General features: G+C 48.2%; 1 protein-coding gene across 1 annotated transcript in view; it reads right to left on the reverse strand.

The window, feature by feature from the left end:
- Window positions 1-17: 17 nt before the first annotated feature.
- TVP23A (trans-golgi network vesicle protein 23 homolog A) overlaps window positions 18-21056 on the reverse strand; it is a 29854-nt gene continuing 8815 nt past the window's right edge. Inside the window, exons 3-8 of the mRNA XM_008141758.3 lie at window positions 3741-3885; window positions 3122-3211; window positions 2806-2934; window positions 1690-1818; window positions 757-816; window positions 18-43 (exon numbers count right to left, since the gene is read on the reverse strand). Of these exons, the coding sequence (XP_008139980.1) occupies window positions 757-816; window positions 1690-1818; window positions 2806-2934; window positions 3122-3211; window positions 3741-3885 (553 nt within the window). The 3' untranslated portion in view covers window positions 18-43. The remainder of the gene's footprint in view (window positions 44-756; window positions 817-1689; window positions 1819-2805; window positions 2935-3121; window positions 3212-3740; window positions 3886-21056) is intronic.

Below are 21056 nucleotides of genomic sequence, written 5' to 3' on the forward strand. Positions count from 1 at the left end.
TGCAGAAATCCTCACCTCACTACTGCTGCCTCTGGAGATATGCCTGAAAGGGAAGCAGAGGGATGATGTATGGCTTCGGTGCAGAGCACACGGTCACGGTTTTAGTAGTTGTCCAGTTACTCTCCAGATTGGGGAAAAGGAACATCGATGGAGCCTCAAGCCAGGGCTTGTTCTGAGGTTAGCATCGATGCAGCTGCATGTGGTCAGAACACCCCTGAGCAGCCCTGAGATCACCCACTAAACCAAACTGGGGTCTGTGTCTGCCCTGAATAGTCACATGACACTACCCCAGTAACTTCCGGTGCCATCCAAGACATTTCACAGGAAAGACTGGTGTGAACTCTAGAATAATGGACACTGCCAAGAGAGGCTCCCTCTAAGATGCACAGGAATGAGACAGCTGAGGGAAGAGGAAATTCCTGTTTTCCATCTTACCCGAGTGTAAGTGGTACGTGGGCAAATTCCCTTGTTCTTTCCTCTCATTTCCCTCCCTGCTCCCCTTCATGCCTGCATATGGTCGAATTTGTACATGTCCAACGTGTGGGGGGTGGGGGGGACCCCAGTAAAGGGTGATGAAGTCACAAAGCCCAGGGATGCCCAGTGCATGGGCTGGTTCCCCTACGTGGCTGTGCCCCTGGCCACTCAGGGCACTGTGGTAGGCGGCCCAGGCCACGGGCACAGCCGAGCACAGGGGAGCTGCACTCCTCACAAGCCTCCAGCCCCGGTCCAGACCCCTGCCTTGATCCCGCCTCTCACCTAACACTTGTGGATCTCCAGCCCCTCAAGGCCAGGCTTCTCAAAGTCACGTGGGCAGGCCTGCAAGGGAAAGGCAGCCATGGTGTTTGGTCCCACCTGTGCTGGCCCGATTCCCACTCGAGGCCAGGGCAAACCCACCACGTGCCAAGAGCATACAGTAGCGCTATGAACATTTAACACGGTTCACACCATTTCAGGATGAGCCTGGTCACATTTATTTCACTGCATTTGTATGTGAGGTTAAAAAAATGTGTGTGCTTCTAAATTCTATCGTTTTTAAAATCACTGAAGACTAATGATGGTAGTCACAGAAGGAGAAATACTGTATGATTCCACTTGTGTGAGGTCCCTGGAGTCATCATATTCATAGGAACAGAAAGTAGAATAGTGATTTCCAGGGGCTGGGGGTCAGGCAACAGGGAGTTGCTGTTTAATGGGTACAGAGTTTCAGTTTGGGAAGATGGAAGGTTCTGGATGGAGATGGATGGTGGTTGGGGATGGATGGTCACACAACAATGTAAATGTACTAGATGACACTGAACTGTGCACTTGAAAATAGTTAAGATGGCCCTGACCAGCATTTTTCAGTGGTTAGAGCATCAGCCTGCTCACTGAAGGGTCACAGATTCGATTCCTGGTCAAGGGCACACACCTGGGTTGCTGTTCAGGAGCGTGCGGGAGGCAACCAGTCGATGTCTGTCTGTCTGTCTCTCTCCCCTTATTCCCCCCCTCTTTTCCTCCCTCCCACTCTCTGAAAAAGCAATGAAAAAATACCCTCAGGTGAAGATTAAAAATAAATAACTGGTTAAAATTTTTATGTTGTGTGTATTTCACCGCAATGTTAAAAAAGTAACAGTGGCAGCCTGACTGACAAGGAAAACATTCAACACTGCAGTTGCCAACAGGCCCCCTCCCTGAGCTTCAGTCACTCACCGTCTGGAACACTGTCTGGGACAGAAAGCTGGCTGCGGCTTTGCTGATGTCACTCTCGCCTCCCATCTTACAAAGGATGTAGCCATACAGGTTAGCGGCCTGGAGGGAGATCCCCGCTATCACGAGAGCCTGCGCTCAGACAAAGAAAGGTCAGGCTCCTGAGCTTCCATGGACATGTTCCTCCCACACCCCGTAGCGGTGGCTCTGGCTGCACCTAACGTAGCGGCCAACCTTTACGAGCACCTTCCAAGGCTCCTGGACACCTTTTAATCAACGGCCTGAGAAGTCGGTGCCATTATCATCCCAGAGACACGAAAGTTGCCCAAAGACCAGGAGCTGATGCAAGGCCAGACCAGGACCCAAACTCCAGAGTCCATACCTGTAATCACGCTGTTGCTTGTACCGTCTATAGATACTTTGTTTTCTCAGTGAATGAAACGGGTCATGGCAACACAATACAGTAACTCTGAAATAAAACTTCAGAACTCTGAGGCTAGCTTATTCCTACCTAGGAAGGGTTCCCTGTCCAAGGTAGGATGTCATAGGCATTTTCTGTAACTCCTCTCTTAGCAGCATTATTCATGCACCAAAGGTGGAGACAGCCAAAATAGCCATCAATGGATGGAGGGATAAGTAAAGTGTGGCCTATCCATACAATGGAATATTATTCAGCCTGAAAAGGAAAGATGTATTGATACATGCTCTAGCATGGATAAACCTTGAAAATACTACGTTACGTGAAAGAAGTCAGTCACAAAAGACCACATATTGTATGATTCCACTTATAGGAAATGTTCAGAATAGACAAACCTATAGAAACAAAGATGAGGGGGTGTCGGGCTGCGTGAACAGGGGCATTGAGGAGGGAGTGATGGCTGAAGGTTGCAGGGTGTCTTTGCGGGTGATGAAAAATCCTGAAAGTGATTGTGGTGATGGTTGCACAACTGAATACAGGGAAGCCATTGAATTATACACATTATATAGGTGAGCTGTATGGCGTGTGAATTATCTCAATACAGCTATTTTAATAAATCTACCAATAAATAACAATCCACTCCTGGGACCCCTGGTTCTGTGCAGATGTCAAAGCAACGTCAGGGTCAGGTGTTGCCTTACCAGCCACTTTAGCTTCAAGGAAAACAAGGTACTGAAAAAGAACACAATCCAAATGATCGGGCAGATAATGAGGCCAAGCCAGAAGATTCGCGCTTCTGCTTCGGTGGTGGCGACATTATTAGGAGAGACCTGTGTGGGAAAGGGATTCATGCCATCATTTTCATTGGCTTTACATGTGCTTCTGTTACGCGCTGGGCGCCGGCCCCCGTGGGCTTTGGGTAGGGCAGGATCAGAGCTGCCCAGAGCCCGAAAGGAACCCACGGACTCTTCCCACAGCCGCTCGCCCCGCGCTGGTTCGCCTCGTCATGGAGAATACCTTTCTGGCTTCAAAAATCCAGTGGCTTTTCCCATCTTCGTCGACCTGGTTCCACCAGCGGAGGCCCACCATGAGCCTCCCAGTTACGTTCTGAGGAAAAGGGACAAAATGACGCTCAGCGCACCTTGGGCAAAGGGCAGGTCGTCACCTGTTTGTTGGCGAATAAAACAAAAGTTAAACTTGTACTAGGAGCAGAGAGGAGGGGAACTGGACTGCGGTGGGTTCTCAGTCAGTTTTCGAGGCTTCTAATTTTTAATTAAGCTTACCTTAAAAAGTGACAGACTCCCCAAATATATATATATATATATATATCCACAGTAGGTAGGACATTCAAATCTCTGTATATTATATGTAAACTTTAATAAAAATCAAAGCCATATGGAGTTGTCATCTCACATGGCACATATTTGCAACAGTTGATATCCTGAAGCCATTTACCCAACACTAAACAATGTATTTTCCCTCTAATTTTAAGTGACTCTGGCTCCGTATTCCTAAGGATGTATCAGCAGTTCCAGCCAGAGCACCTCTTCGCCACCTGCATCAGGACAGTCACCATCCGGGCGCAGCCCACGTGTTCCAGGAGCAGCGGCAGCAGCGGCATCAGAGGGGGCCTCACCTTCACAGACCAGAAGTCGAAGGAGAGGAGGAGGAGCACGGTGACGAAGCAGCCCACAAAGCTCCTGCTGAACCAGTCGCAGCCCACGTAAGTGACGATGGCGCTCACTCGGAAAAACAGGTGGAAGAACGTGGCCAAGGGGTGCCTAGGAAAGAACCCAGGAGGCCCCTCACTCCATGGTGTCTGACTTCCCACGCTCTCCCTGGCACATTTCACACCAAACTCAGCCAGGCTGCAGCTCCAAGGGCGGCTAGCACTAAATTAGAAGGCCCGCAACAGTCAGCATTGTACACGATTTTTCCCCTCTTGAAGAATCCCGTACTTTCCCCTCCTTTGATAACAAACATCGCTTGCCCTCTTTGAAACTGGGTCACCTTTGAAGTGAAATGTGACCATGGTCACTCACTGCCTTCCCACCTCGCAGCATCAGGGACTAGTTCCCTAAAGCAAAGGTTGGGCTGTCACCCAGTCGTGGAGCAGTGGGTCCACGTGCAGCTCACGGGTGCTGTCTCGAGTCATCGGGGAATACATGTTCCTGGATAGAGGGAAATGAGAATGACGTGCCAACGACAGGTCTAACTCGTGATTGCTCATGATGAGTGGGACTTAAACGATGAAATGGAGTCTAGGGGGAGATGGGTTTTGTTCACTGAGCCCCTAGGCACAAAAGAAGACACAGAGCCAAGGGGAATGTGCTCATCCTACACCAGATGCTGTTGGGGTTCTTTTCCCAGCCTTAAAAGGGTTCAGCATTCTGGAGAAAGGGGCTGCGTGTAGATGATTCAAGAGTCCAAGGACGAAAGATAATTTTGAAAGGCATTGGGGGTCAGAGGAGCTTCAGCTAAAGGGAGCTAAAGACTCTCCTTGTCTAGGACCCCGTGATATTTATTATAACACAATTTGTCCCAAGGCAAGGTGGAAATACACACTTCAAAGGGTAAGGTATCAAAGGGTACGGAAGTATTGTCAGTGTGGGGAATAGCCTGCAGCTGTTCAGGTGTTTGGCCAACAGGAGGCAATAAAATGCCCTGAGCTGTCTGGCAGTTAACAATCCTATTCAGATTTGGGGGAAGTGCTGTTTACCCTTTCCAACAGGTAAACTACATGTGACTCAACCCTGTTGAGCTCCCCAAGCTTCACCAACCTTTTGGTGAAACTCTTGTAATTATTACATGTTGCAATTGGTTCTTGGAAAAATGCTTTAAAAATTAATCTGGAAGATGAGAGACCCGAGGGTAATCAATAACGAGGGACACCCATTTGTCGGAGCAGATAGATAACCATCACCTGTAGGGGTCAGGCAGGCGACAGCCGTGGTGACATGGGCCAGGCAGAAGAGAAGACACTCATGGCTTTCTATTTCTTTCTTTAGGAATCCACTTTTGATAGAGCTCAGGTAGAGAAAAACACTCAATCCAGATCAAGAAAGCAACAGGGCAGGGCCAGTGATGATGGCAATGAAAGTGCCACCCATTGCTAGGGAGGTGGGGGGCAGGCCTCCCTCCAGGGCAGGGGACTGTACTCGGCACATCTGCCCTTGTACTGCCAGATTCAACATTTCACAAGAAGCTAGAAATCCAGACTTGGATGGCAAATAGGATTTTAAGTGATGGCTACTAATTCTGTTAATAAAATAATGCAGGCTGTGTATCACCCTGGCCCGCCAGCTGCCAGCTTGCAACATCTGGGATGACAAAGAGGCAGCCAGCACACCTGCAAGGGACTTCCCAAAAAGAAGCAGGGTCAGAATAAGTCAACTAGGGGCTCCTATAGGATGGTGTGGTTTCAAACTCCCAAGGGAACGTGGACTAAGATTCAGAAGCAGAATTTGTGACTTCTGCATGTACTCCTGATGTTCCAAAGGAAGCTCCAGAGGAAGCAGGGGGCCATGCCCAAACACCAGCTGTGCGCCAGAACGTTTCTCATCGGTGCCTTTCAGACACTGAGCTCTCCTGGCAGCCTGGTGAAAGGCCGGCCTGGATAGAGTACCTCGCACTTAAGAATTAGATGTGATGCCCTGGCCAGGGTGGCTCAGTTGGTTGAAGCATCATCCCATACACCAAAAGGTCATGGGTTTGATTCCCAGTCAGTGCACATACCTAGGTTTCGGGTTTGATCCCTGGATGGGCCATATACGGGAGGCAACCCATTGATGTTTCTCTCAAATCAAAAATACATCCCAGGTGACGATTGAAAAAATAAATTAAAAAGAATTAGACATGATCACACAGAACTTCCAAATATGGACTGTTCCAGAAGACAAGACTTTTGGGAATCTCTTAAACCCTTTTTTGCCTTAAATCATATTGAGGATTTTCAATAAACTGTCTCTATACAATTTTCCCCTCACACTGAGGATAAATGAATCATCTCACCATATTGGAAAGTTCTTCGAAGGCAGAAACCATGTTTTGGATACTTTTATAGCCCCAACAGTACATGACTTTTAAAATTCGCAGCAAATATTGGTTGTGTTGAAACTTGTAATCAAGTCCTTTAAGGCCCACTGGGACATCTGTCCTCTTTGTAGGACAAATATAGACTTAAAAGATGTAAGAGAGACCCAAGTGTGCAGTAAAATCTGGAAGTTGGTGTAATTGAATAAATCCCCTGCCCACCACTTCTTTTTCTTTCTTTTTAGGCTGTGGTTTCCTGAAATAAAACACAAAAAATTCCAATTGTTGGAAAGTTCTGCTTAGTTGGGAGGTATTATTATTGTCATTCAATCAAATTATTATTATTCACACAACGCCCAAAGCAAGTAGAAAATGATGCCTGTTGCACTTTCAAATATTGCTTTAATCCTGTCTTATGCAGGTTGCTCTCTGCTCAACCCTCCAAAGCCTGATGCAGTCTCTCTCTGGAATTTGCCCAGCCTTTGCCCCCAGCTAGCACTAATGTGGCCGCAGACCAGTTTTCTAGTTTTGAGAGTTTTGAAGGCTATGGCTTAAGCCTGTCCATTCTTCCCTGCCATGGGGTCCTCCATCCTGCCAGCATTCTCTCCTGCCACCTCCGCAGCTGCAGGGCAAGCACACACACCGACAGCACCTCCACCTCAATGCCACTGGCTTCCAATTCCACCCTCCCAGGCACCCACCTGGTCGTCCCTTGAGAGGTGCCCAACTGCCAGGGCTCCAGTCCTGGCTCCTACCTCAGAGTCGCTCCATGGTGCTCCCTAAGCTACGTAACCCCTCAGCCTCAGTCTCTGCTTCTGTACAATGGGAGTGCCAGCAGCAGCCACTTCCCAGGATCCTGAACAGATCAAGTGAAGCTGGCGAGTATGAAGTTCTAGAAACACACGCCGTGCTTCGTAACTGCAAGCAGCTGTTGTTACCTCAGCCCCCGGAGTCACTCGAAACTGTTCCACCTCGAGGAGCCACACTGCAAAATTCCCCCTCTGACCACAACTTTCCCCCTCTCATTCCCCGGGGCACTTTTCATCTCAGGATTCCCCCAAGACTCCAGATTCCATATTCCCCTGCCCCGTTGCTTTTGCTGAAGAACCGCCTTCATTCCTCAACTTGAACACGGAGAGTTTTCCACTGGATCCACCTGGCCCTTGAAGCCTGTTCTCTCAGCAGAGGAGGCGGGAAGAATGACAGGTGGTGAAAGGGGAAATGAGGCTTTCATCAAAGTGTTAAGGTGGGAGGAGGCTCAATGGGCTTTTGTTTACATTTAAACCTACTTGTGGAGTTCTTGGTCCCAGAACTCCTATTCTCTTCCTCCTTAGAAGGAAACACTGAGATTTCTCAACCTGGAAAGTGCACGAAAGTCTCCCGAGGGGCCTGCAAATGTGCACGGCGCCCGTCCCGACACGCGGGTGCCGGCTGAGCGTGGGGCCTGGGCTGGCTTCACAAAGCTTTGAAAGCTCCGCTCTGCCCTGGTTCGCAAACGCAGGCCCAGCGCCACATCAGGCTCACTTCCCATCTCTGTAACTAAAGTTTTATTGGAACGCAGTCATGCTCACTCATTCGCTGGCCGGCAAAGCTAAAATATTTACCCAGAAAGTGTGCCAACCCCTGGTCCAGACCAGCAGGAACCATTTGGTGACGAAATCAGGCTCCACTCAAAACAAACCAAAAAGGAAACAAACTGCTCCCAACGGCCACTTTTCCCCTAAAAAAATCTGCTTTCAATAGTGGCAGCGTGGGCGCTGCCTGACCAGCAGGACCAGCGATTATGCTGGGAGAGTAGCCGTTTCTGGACGGCTGAGGGGCGGTGACGGGGAAGGTGCGCAAGGAGCCTTCTGGGTGCTGAGATGGTCCACATCTTGACTGTGTGTACACACGTGTACAAATTCATCAAACCGTATGCTTAAGATTCGTGTACTTGACTATATGAAGCCACTGACTAAGGAAAAACATGTGCAAGTCACACTAAAAATTCTACGTGTGATACAATCCAGCAAGTGCACTCCTCAGGATTTACCCAGAGGTGAAAACGTACGTCTGCACACAGATATTTATTAGCACCTTTATTCATAATTGTCCAAAATAGGAAGCAGCTAAGATGTCCTTTAGTAGGTGAATGGATAAACTGTGGCACATCTACACAAAGGAATATTGCTCAGCACTAAAGAGAAATGGGCCATCAAGCCATGAGAAGTCACGGAGGAACCCTAAGTGCATATGACTAAGCTAAGGAAGCCACTCTGGAAAGACTACACACTGTTTGATTCCAGCTATATGACATTCTGGAAAAGACTAAACTACAGAGATAGTAAAAAGGTCAGTGCTTGCCAGGGGTTGGGGGAGGGAGGTTGACTAGGGGGGACACACAGGATTTGGGGGGCAATGAAACTAGTCTGTATGATACTGTAATGGTGGACACATGTCATTATACATTTGTACACGCAGAGCGTGAACCCTGATGTAAACTATGGACGTTAGTTAGTAATAATATATGGGTTCATCAATTGTACCAAATTATGACACTAATGCAAGATGTTCATAATAAAGGGAAATTTGGGGTGGGGAGGGGCTTGTGAGAACTGTATTTTTGCTCAATTTTTCTATAAACCTAAAACCACTCTAAAAAAATGGATATGGGTCAGGGAGGGGTATTCTGTCTAGAATAGACACATACCCCTTTCCCACAAACTTCTAAGTCACGATTGATTTGGGGGCGGGGGGGGAGGGTTGGGGGCGGCGCACGGGCAGGGGGGCGGGAGGGAGGCCGGCTGGTTAGATTAGCAGTGATCTAACGGTATCTTTAAAATTTGCCTTTTATTTAATTTGTTAAACGGATAAGAAAACTGGACTCAATTTGAAAACTGGACTCTTGATTTTTAAGACTGTCTCTGGCTTGCATTCCTCGCCCAACATCCTATTTTAAATTCTTCATCATCTTTCAGACACTCTGGAAAGCTTTCTGCTTTTCCCTGCGGCAAAGGTCTGGGGTTTACTTTGCCACCACAAAAAGAGCATCTGCGATGACACTTAGCATCTGCTTCAGAGGAATTCGGGCGGGAGTGGGTGGGTGAAGATGAAACTGGATGGCCATGTGCTGATCACGACTGAACCCGGGCAACCGGAACACCACGTCATTGTTCTCTGTACTTTTATGTAAATTTGAATTAAAAAGTAGAAAAATAAATCATCAAGGCAGCCTCAACTTTGCATTGAGGCCAAACACCTTTCAGAATAAACCAAGCCCACGGGTTGATATTCTGGGGGTTATGTGTGGTTAAAAAAATAAAATAAAAATTAAAAAAAATCCAGACCTAAAATTCTCCAATTGAGTAATTAGCCGTTACGGTTGAATGCATGAGGAAAATTCCAGAAAGGAGGTCCTTTCTTCTGCACTTACTGGTCCCTCTGCAAAAAAAGGGCCACTGCTATATGGAGTACAAATGCCTCCTTGCCCCCCACCCCCACCCCAGTCCCCACCTGGACAGTGGGTACAGTGAAGTCCAGGGAGGCTAAATCCACATTTGAGCCCCATCCTTGCTGTGTACCACCCTGGACAAGCTACTAAACTCAGAGCCTCAGTTTACTCACCTATCAAATGGGAGACCATTTACCTCAGATGTCTGAGGCTTCCAGGAGATAAAAATACCCAGGATGCCAGACCAGAGGGTGGTTGTGGCTAATAGTAATCTCTCTGTTTGACTCATTAACAGTCAAGATTTTTGAGAATAGAAGAAAATACGAAAAAGCCTTGACCAGTGATGTCAGACATGCTTTTTCCCATTGTTAAAAGTGAGGAGGGTGCTACTATTTATTTCTTCAGCCCTGACACCCACTTGGAGTCAGGTGGCTCTTCTGCTAGCAGCAGTATGCCATCATGAAGATGTGGGCAGAAGGGGACCTCCAGTGTGAGAGGAAGACAGCTAGGATGACATCTGCCTCCTTCAGCCATTCTCCATCTGCCAGCTCCTTCGTGCCCTGGAGCTTGTTAGGAATGCAGGACCGGCAGCCCCACCCCAGACCTCCTGAGCCCAAATCTTCATTTTAACAAGACCCTAGGTCAGTGATGGGCAACCTTTTGAGCTTGGTGTTTCAAACTTTGCCAAAAAACTGAGCATAACTCGCGTAGTGTGTTCCTTTGAGGAAAAAACATTATTTCACGATATTTATAGTTTAAATAACATAAATGTTTCATCCTCAGCATGCAAGATGTTCATAATAAAGGGAATGGCACTGACATGCGTGTCAGAGGTTCGCCATCACTGCCCTAGGTGATTCCTATGCTCATTACAATTGATGAGCCTTTCTCGGTTCCCTTTTCAAGATAAACCAGTTCCAGGAAAGCAGAAAGGGACGGAAGGATCCCATGCCTGAAAAGGCAGAGACCCCTGCAAGCCTTCAGAAACCCCATGCTCCAAGGATGAAACACCTGGGTGGAATGTGACTTTTTTTCTCTAGAATGCTCCACAGCAATGCTAGCACCATCATTCTTCAGACCCTGGCTTCCTGCTTCAAACAACAGCACATCCTCCTCCTCCCGGACATCTGAGCCGGAGAGCGCCAAGTTTTCAGACTGTTGGGATGTCTGAGTCGATGCTGATTGCTAAGTCCTCACAGCTTTGATTCAAAGGTCAGCACAACAGAGGTTTGAGTGTGGAAATGAGTAAAAGAACAGACTTCCCTCTGGTCACCACCGTATTCCCTCTTGTTTCTGTTCTTTATTTTTTTTAAAGAGACTTCCCAACCTTAGAGGCTGTATATGCTCAGGCTACAAAATGAAAGTGAACCCGAGGGACAAGTCCATGGGCCCCTGGCCACATGGCCCAGGCTGGGCCCTGTGTGGAACCCTCTCCCCTCTACCCGGAGAACCCGCTGATCCCCACCCAGGCCACACCTTCCTGCTGCTGCTGGACTCAGGGATCAGATTCCTTAGCTAAAGACCCAGAGGTTTTGAGTACATGATCAGAGTAGTACTATTTACAGTCACCAAAAGGTGGAAACAGCTCAAATGTCCATCCACAGGTGAGTGGATGAACAAAATGTAGCACATCCATACCATGGAATATTATCCTATACTAGTGGCCTGGTGCACGAAATTCATGCATATGAAAAAGGAATTAATTAGAGGAAATATTTTAATATTGCTATTTGCCCTTTCTCTATAATAGAAGTGTCAGAGATGAAAGAAAATTAGTAAAATGTATATAAAATCTCCCTCCTGTCAGAGTCTGGGGCACGCCGCGGGACCTAGAGTCAAGTCCCTGCCCACCACCTGCACGCACTTTAAAAATGCAGGAAACCCAGACCCAGCCGGCCCCACTCCCATCAAGCCCCTCCGGGTGGGGGGTGCAGCCTCAGGTCCCCCGGCCGGGTGCGGGGGCGCAGTCTCAGGTCCCCTGTAAAGCCCTGCTGGGTGGGGGACATGGCCTGAGGTCTCCCGGCCCGGTACCGGGGTGGGGGACACGGTCTGAGGTCTCCTGGCCTGATGTCGGGGCAGGGGTGCCGCCTGAGGTATCCTGGCTTGGTCCCGGGGGCAGGGTGCACGGCCTGAGGTGTCCCGGCCTAGAGCTGGGGTGAAGCGGCCTGAGGTCCCCTGTCAAGCCCGCCGGGTGAGGGGTGCAGCCTGAGGTCCCCCATCAAGCCCATCCCTCCCCCTACAGCGTCACGTCAGCGCTGAACGGGGACGCACGCAGGCAGTGTCATGTCCCTAGCCGGGGATGCAGGCAGGCAGCTTCACCTCAGCACTGGGTGGGGACGCACGCAGGCAGGCAGCGTGACATTAGTGCTAGGGGTGGAAGTCCCCGCCCCTGTCTCCGCCCACAGACTGGTCGTGACTGGGACACTGTAATGGACAAATTAGCATATTACCTCTTTATATGTATAGATACTAAAAGCCTAATATGCAAATTGTCCCTTTGACCGGGAGTTCGACCGCTCGCTATGACGTGCGCTGACCACTAGGGGGTGGCGCGGAACATGGCGAGTGTCAGCGACACGGCACTGGCAGCGGGTGGCAATGTAGGCACTGCCTCCCCATGGGCCCCAATGAGAGCGGGACCGCAGCAGGATAGTGGAGCAGGTGGCGCCAGGCCAAGGCAGGTGCGAGCAAGGCCCCATTGCCCTGCAGATGGAGACCAGTGGTGGGGGGGGGGGGCGCCGCCTGGCTCCCAGGCGCTGAGGGAGCTGGGCAGGGGCCCAATGACTCAGGTGGAGGGGGGCCCAGGTGCTGCCCAGTGCCCAGAGGTCAGCTGGGACCTGCCCTTCCACGCCAGAAGCTCACACTTGGATCACCAGCCAGGCCTAGGGACTGCACCCATATACATGCACTGGGCCTCTAGTTCAATCATAAAAAGGAATGAAGCACTGATACCTGCTACAATGTGGATGAACCTTGAAAACATTAGGGTAAGTAAAAGAAGCCCAACCCAAAACTCAGATATTGTATGACTCCACTTAGGTACCTAGAATAGGCAAATTTATAGAGGCAGGACGTGGAATAGAGGCTACAAGGGGCTGGGAGGGAGGAGGGAATAGGAAGTTAAGGTAATACAGTGGAACTTTGGTTCTAGACCTTAATTCATTCCAGAAGGCTGTGCAAGAAGTGATTTGTTCAAAAACTGAATCATTTTTTCCATTAGAAGCCATGTAAATTGAATTAATTCGTTCTAGACCAAGCATGTCAAACTCACGGCCCACGGGCCACATGCCTCGGGCGCCAGCCGGGTGCGTGCCTGCTCCGATGGCAGGAGCGAGCCGACCTGGGGGTCTGCTTCTGCAATCAGGTCGCAGGGATGCTGGGTGCAGCTGAGCCCAAGGCCACCGCCCGGGGCCAGGGCCAAGCCCGGACCCTGAAAGAAGGTAGAGGTCAGTGGCCACCGCCAAGGCCTGGGTCCCCGGTGCCGGCAGAAAACTGGTGCAGGCAGCCAGGTGAATGAAGGTCTATTGCACGAATCTTCGTGCAAACGGGCTACTATTTAATCTATAAACAAACACTCCTTTTCTTAAATTTATGGACCCACCCCTACTAGCCTTAAAGCAATCACTTTCAGCACTTGGTCCAGGGGTCCCTTTCAGGAAGTCAGTATACAGCATCTTTGCCTTTTCACATGCCATTGCCTCTGAAATGCCATCACTGGCTAACTGCTTTTTGTTTATCCAAATCAACAACAGTTCTTCTACCTCTTCACCTGCCCATGGTCATTGTTTCTTTCAACACCTTAGCAACATTAGTGTTGAATTTTAGAGAGAGGAAGGGAGAGGGAAAGAAACATCAATGATGAGAGAGAATCACTGATTAGCTGCTTCCTGCATGCCCTCTTCTGGGGATCCAGCCTGCAACCTGGGCATATGCCCTGACCAGAATCGAACCTTGACCTCCTGGTTCATGGGTTGACCCTCAACCACTGATCTACACCTCGAGGCAACATTAGCACTCTTGATGGCCTCTTTATGTTTTAAAATTGTGCTAATTGCCCATTTTGCCAGCAACAAAAGAAAAAATAAAAATATTCACAGCACAATTTTCTGAGATGTTAATTCAAGGTTTAGTGGTAAACTGACTGAATTCTCTCCCCTTTGTTTGTGGCCAGAGAAATGCTTTGTCAGGTCAGTGACTGAAGTTTTGTTACACAACTGAGACATTCCCAGCGCCCGCCCCCTCTCTCCTTCCTGAACAACTTGGCCAAGAACTGAATTTGGTCCAGATGGGAGACGTTTGAGAACTAAGGTTTGACTGTACAGGGTTTCAGTTTGGGGTGATCAAAAAAGTTCTGGAGATGGATGGTGGTGATGGTTATACTACAGTGTGAACGAACGTATTTAATGACACTGAACAGTATACTTGAAAATGGTTAAAATGGTACATTTGATGTTATGCATATTTAACCATGATTTTAAAACTATGGAAAAAGCAATGAGTACATGCTACAACATGAAGGAAGCTTGAAAACATTCTGCTAAGTGAACAAAGCCAGACACAAAAGGTCACATCCTATAGTATTCCATTCATATGAAATATCCAGAATAGACAAATCCATAAAGACAGGAAGTGATTAGTGGTTGCCAGGGCTGCGGGGAGGGGTGAGGGGAGAGTAGGAACTGATTATCTAATGGCCATGGGGTTTCCCTTTTGGGAAGATGAACATGTTCTGGAACTGACTGATGGTAATGGTTGCACAACATTGTGGATGTATTAAGTGCCACTGGAGTTGTTCACTTTAAAAAGGTTAAAATGGTCAGTTTTACATTGTGTGTATTTTACCACATTTTAAGAGAGAAAATAAAGGGGGTAATAAGAGACACTGCCTTCAATAACCCCTTTAGAAAGAAGGCAGCAGAGCAGGGGTGAGGTTGTGGGGTGTGGGTGTCACTGAGGACCTGTGTGACTTGGGCAAGTGACTTAACCTCTGTGTTAAAGATGAGACAGAGGGCCGAAAACCAGGACTACAGGCTTTATTAGAGGAGAAGGATCCTGCCCGGCTGTCTTGCAAGGGGAGAACAGCAACACGTGCAGAGGTGAACACGCCTTTTGAGGGGAGGAATGGGAAGGGATGGGGCTTAGGGTACTCGGCACGTGCTGATTGGTGGTTTCATATAAGGCACATGATTAGGCACTTAGGTACTTAGGAATCAAGAGCTTAGGGCAGGCATCCTCAAACTACGGCCCGCGGGCCACATGCGGGTGGTTTTGCCGTTTTTGTTTTTTTACTTCAAAATAAGATATGTGCAGTGGGCATAGGAATTTGTTCCTAGTTTTTTTTAAACTATAGTCCAGCCCTCCAACGGTCTGAGGGACAGTGAACTGGCCCCCTGTTTAACAAGTTTGAGGACCCCTGGCTTAGGGTATTTGGCAGGTGCTGATTGGTGGTTCAATGTATAGTCCATATAAGGTGCCTGGTTAGGTGCTCAGGAATGTCCAGGCCGCAGGTGCAGGTTACGACATACTCCGCCCACCAGTTGGGGGAAGGGAGGATCTGTATCATGTGTGTGTTCCAGTTTCCTCATCCGCAAATGGGGTAAGGGCCAGAGGTACTACAGTGCACAACCCCAGGGGGTGCCTTTCGATCACTGTCATGTTCCCTGGAGTCATGCAGTGCACGCCTGCGTGGCCATATACACTGGTGACAGTACCGCTGGCATGTGCTTGCTGGGAAGATTACATGAGAATGGGAGTGCATGCAAAAGGGCTTAGGACACTGCCTGGTGGGCAGCAAGGGTCCTGTTAGTGCCAGCTAATTAATGGGAGTGACCATCCCACCACCCTCCTTTTGTGTAAGGCAGTGCTCCACATGGGAATCACCTGGTTCAAGCATGTCAAACTCGCCGAATTTGACATGCTGGAGTCTAGTTGAAATGAAGCTTCTGATTCAGGAGCTTGGTGGGTGGGGAGGGGGCTGAGCGTCTGCATTTAAATGAGTTCCCAGGAGAAGCCAGTGCGGCTGGTCCAGAGACCAACCTCAGGGGAGAGAGGGAAGCTGTCGCAGGCTGTGTGAGTTTCCAGGCAGCAGTAACAAAGCACCACAAACTAGGTGACTTAAAACAACAGAACTTTCTCTCACAGTCTGGAGGCCAGCAGTCCAAAATGACGTGTCAGTAGGGTTGGTTCCTTCTACGGGCTGTGAGGGACCCTCTGTCCCAGGCCTCCCTCCTGCCTTCCGATGACAGCTGGCACCCTTGCAGTTCACGGCTTGTAGCCGCATCATTCCGATCTCTGCCCCATTGTCAAATGGCCTTCTCCACCCGCCTGTCTTCACACGGCTGTCTTTTCATAAGGATGCCAGCCATATTGGATTAGGGGCCCACCCTACTGCAGTATGACCTCATCTTAACTAATTACATCTGCCAAGACCCTGTTCCAAGTAAGGTCCCATTTCAAGATACTGAGGCTAGGACTTGAACATACCTTTTGGGGGAAGATGACCCTGGGGAAGGGACATCTTTTCTAGTCCGCAGGAAGTACAGACTAGTGGCTGCTCTGATAGCAGAATCAGCACCAGAACCTGTCAACCTATAACACCTGCCTTGGGACAAAGGCACCCAAAGAAAGGAAGTGAGCTAAGAGGGGGACGGAGAGCTGCTCTGCAGAGGACCGGGTGCTGGGAGAGTGCAGTGAACTGCCGAGGGTTGGCGCAGAGGTGCTTACACAGGTGATGTGCTGCTGGCATCAGGCGCATGCGCTACCGGCCAGCTGCACGTTCTGGAGGAACCGACTCCCTGAGGAAGGGTCATCTTTTCTGGGTCGCAGAAAAGTATGGCTCACAGCTGCTTTAGTGGCCCTGCTTGATGCACTTCCTAGCCCTACAGCCTGAGGGCTGACACAGGAGATGAACCCCTGCTGGGGCTTCTAAACTCCATTCTCCAAAGGAGCCAGGGTTCCTTGGAGAAAAGGCGATTCCAGGGGCAGGTGGAGAAATGCATACAAGGAGGCTGGGCCTTTGACACACCACAGGTAGCAAGGAAGCTGCCAGAGACACCAGAGTCGGGTCAGAAAGACTCAGAAGCCCACAGGAAGGCGTTCCCACTGGCCAGAGGTTCGACAATTTAAGCAGCAATAAGACTGTCTTATCCATGAGTCATGTGATTCTTTTTTAAATATCTTGATTTCAGAGAGGAAGAGAGGGAGAGAGAAGAAACATCAATGGTGAGAGAGAATCATTGATTGGCTGCTTTCTGCATACCCCACACTGGGGGTCGAGCCAGCGACCCCGGCATGTGCCCTGACCAGGAATCAAACCATGACCTCCTGGTTCATAGGTTGACACTCAACCACTGAGCCAGGCTGGCCAGCCAGTCATGTGATTCTTAAACTAAACCCTCAGTGGTCAGCTGTAGGGGATGTTGGGGAATGATCTCATTACTTGAACAAAAAGAAAGGATAAGAATCAAGTATCTATTATGCTATTTTTCTATAAAGTATGTCTTGTAATGACTATATATTTGAAGAAGGAGGGTTTCTCTTTCTAGATTTCTTCGGCTCACTAATGAAGACAGAATGATAGAATTAGAATGCCCCCATGATGCACCCCCCAATGTTAAAGAGTAGCAGCTGAGGACACCCAGGCATTAGGAGCTCCCTGATGGAAGAACACACTAGAACCATCCAGCCCAGCTGCTCCCAGACCCTGACCTTTAGGCTCAGTGTGAGGTAAGAAATACTTATTACCTTTTTAAGTTTGGGGGTAATTTGTTATGCAGCAGTAGCTAACTACTCCAGGCTCTAATGCTGAAGACTTTGAACTGTGTAAAACCCACGTTCTGTTTTGTCAGGTGATTCCCAACGGCAGGAAGGACAAGGAGATTGGGTTCCTCTAAGAATCAGGGTGGTAAAATGAAGAATCCCAGGCTTACTTAAAGACAGCTGCGGTGGGAGGAGAGCATGAGGCCAGCTGCGGTTACACTCACCTCTTTTAAACAGGAGACTTGGAGCTACTAACTGAGGGAGAGAAAGAGAGCAGAGCAGCCAAGGACTGACTTTCCAGAAGGCCAGGGAGGAAGTCAGCCGGCAGGAGGGTGTGCAGAGCAGGTGACAACCTGGAGAGGCTGAAGGAGGTAAGGAACCTGGATTCCTGCTTGTTTTCACCCTTGTTGTGAGTAGGGTGCTGTTTGTTTGCACTGTAAGTAAAAAGTAGAATTCACCCATTTATGTGCTTTTGTTTCTGAAGAGCTGCTAGATTCTGCTAGAAAGTGGGCAGGATTTAAAGGCATCGAATATTAGCTCTCGTGTGGGCTTGGATCTATTACTTGGCTCTTGGGAGCTTCCGTTTCCTCATTTGCAAAGTGGAGAGAATCCTGCCTTAAATTGCATTTCTTTTTTTTTTTTTTTTTTTTTACCATTTTAATATTTTGGGAATCAGGATACATCCACTAATGGTTGCAAATATTAATAAGGTATTTATTTTCTACCTCCCAAAACTATAACTGAACCAGGGCACTTTAAAACGATAGCACCTTAGGAACAAAGAGCCCAACTTATAAATTATTTAATGGGAGAACTGAGTGAACTCCTATTAATTCATTCAGCAAATACTGATCACTACCACAGCCTGGCCTGTGGGGTCCCATTAAACTGCTGTCTTCATTCTTCATAACAGTCTGTGACATTTTAAGAAATAAATGTGCTTTCTGATAACAAAACGATGTTCCAAATCCAGCCGACTGGTTTCTGCCCCAAAACTTGGAACTGACTCCTCTTTAAGGAGTCGTGGATTCTTTGGGTGGTAAAGAGAACCAAAGACCAAAATCCAGCTCAGTTGGTTAAGTGACATCCCATACATCAAAAGGTTGCTGTTTGATTCCTGGTCAGTGCATATGCCCAGGTTTCAGGCTCGATCCCCAGTAGGGGGTGTGCAAGAGGCAGGTGAACAATGTTTCACTCTCACATCAGTGTTTCTCTCCCTCTCCCTTCCTCTCTCTCTCTCTCTCTCTCTCTCTCTCTCTCTCTCTCTCTCTCTCTCTCTCAAATAAATAAAATAGACCAAAACCTGGGGGCTGAGATGCAGATAAGAAGTAGTGGAGGGCAAAAAAAAAAAAAAAAAAAAAAAAAGTGCCATTCCTGGGCTACCTTTAGAGTGACAGAGTGACAGATCTGGAAAACACATGTTCTTTTAGAACAGAACATCATTTCTAGTGTTTCTTCCCAAAATCATGAGTTGGATCCAACCATGAGAAACATCAGACAGACCCAACTTCAGATACATGCCTCAAAATAGCTGGCCACCACTCTTCAGAGCTGTTCATGTCATGAAAGATAAAGAAGAAAGGCTGATAACTGTTCCAGAATGACGATTTGCAATGGGCAAGCCTGGATTGGATCTTGAACTGGGGGAAAAGACACTGGACTATGAATTCTAGATTAGGTATATTTCTCAGTTTCCATCATACTTTGCTTATATAAGAGAGTGCCTTGTTCTTGTAACACACAGTGAAGTATTTAGGGGTCAGGAAGCATGGTATGTGCAACTTACTTTTAAATGCTTCAGAAAACATACACTCACATACACCAAAGTGTTAACACTTGTCAGTTCTTTGTACTATTCTTGCTATTTTCTGGTAAGTCTGAAACTATTTCCAAAAAAAGAGGGTGTTTTTTTTTTAAGTCTTTACAAGGACATTGATTCAAAATATTATTTTCCAACTTCACATATTTTGTTGCTGTATTTTACAGTTCTTTCATCTGTGGATCCATTAGCCACCAACACTCCCAAAACACTGAAAGCAGAACATTGTATAATTGCCGTGCACGCGAACTTATTGTTTGCAGATGAATCTGGTAGTCAAAACAATGACTAACACTGCAATTGAAACTGTAGTTGACATTGTCTAAGGATATAGGACTGAATTTGTAATCAACACATAGATGTCTTCAGTTGATTTTCAAAATCGTTTTAGAAGTATGCAATTTTAATAAATGGAGCGTAAAGCAGCAGCACCACATTAAAAAAACCCTAATATTTAACCAGGCACTGTGCTAGGTCCAAGTGCTGTGAACAAAATGGACCCAGTCCTGCCCTCGCGGACATCACCAGTCTCTGGAGGAGGAAGGGGCAGAGAAGCAAACGGGCAATTTCAACTCAGTGTGAAAAGTGTCACTAATGGGGTAAGAAGAGTCACCATCAGAATTTCCAACAACTCACACAGCATGGCCACTGTCCAATCAGAATGGTGGTGCAGCGTCCCACCAGCTGTCCATACTGTTCCAGGTGCCAACCCTTCAGTATGGGAGTAAGGCAGGGCACCTACACGGTTCTTGGTCGTTACTGACATTTTTAAGAAAACCCAAGATGTGGACACAACAGTCAGTCATTGGGCCTGGAGTCAGACACGGGGCTGCTGGGGCTGGGAGAAGGGGCACATGGCTCAGGATAGGGGGTGCTTCTTAGCAGTGATGAGGATTAAGATCTAAAGGATATGGGATTTCTTCGGGAGCGGGTGATTAAAATGTTCTGCAATTGGACAGTGACGATGGTTGTATAACCTTTTGAATGTACTAAAAAACCACTGAGTTGTAGACTTCAAAGGGGTGACTTTTATGGTGTGTGGATTATATGTTAATTAAAAACAAAGTTTTAAAGACATTTTAAGATCTAAAGGACAAATTTAGGCAGCAGAGAGCAAAGGGTATACAAAGACTGGGGGATGAGCAGGAACATGGGGGCTCAGGGTAAGTAGCCTCGAATGGCCAGGCACAGCCTGACCCCTGAGGTCGGGCCCTCACAGACAGGCCCCTCCCTTCCCTGGCCACAGCTTCTGGAGGTCTGGGGAGAAAACCATGGCATTAGAGAGGAATTCGAACTCCAAGCCCCTCGTACCCCTTGAAAGTGTAGAGATGCTATCGATGGAGTAATATTTGCTCCTCACTGTCCTCAAGAGGTGGAGTGGGGGTAGGGAGGCTGCAAACGCAGGTGCTTACAGGGCCAACCTGAGCTGGTAAATGAGTCAACTGGGTGGGTGAGGGCTGGGGCTCACCCAGAAGGGGCAGGCCCCACAACTCAACTCAGCCCACCCTCTCAACTCTAATGGCTTCTCAAAAGAAGTCCAGATTTTTAAAAATTATTGAATTGCATACTACTAAGTGGAAGAAGCCTATCCTATATAATAAAGAGGTAATATGCAAAGGCTATCCTATATAATAAAGAGGTAATATGCAAATTAACCCTCACACCCTCACAAGATGGCTGCCTACAACCAGGCTGGCAGGGGGTTAGTGAGGGACAATCAAACGACTGAACAAGCAGGCTGCATGGGGCGACCAGGCCGGCAGGGGGGTTAGTGAGGGACGACCAAATGATTGAACAAACAGGCTGCATGGGGTGACCAGGATGGCAGGGGCTTAGTGAGGGACGACCAAATGACTGAACAGCAGGCTGTGTGGGGCAACCAGGCCAGTGGGGGGGCCGTGAGGAGCAACCAG

Source organism: Eptesicus fuscus, chromosome 4 (assembly GCF_027574615.1).
Source record: "Eptesicus fuscus isolate TK198812 chromosome 4, DD_ASM_mEF_20220401, whole genome shotgun sequence".
Classification (NCBI taxonomy): domain Eukaryota; kingdom Metazoa; phylum Chordata; class Mammalia; order Chiroptera; family Vespertilionidae; genus Eptesicus; species Eptesicus fuscus.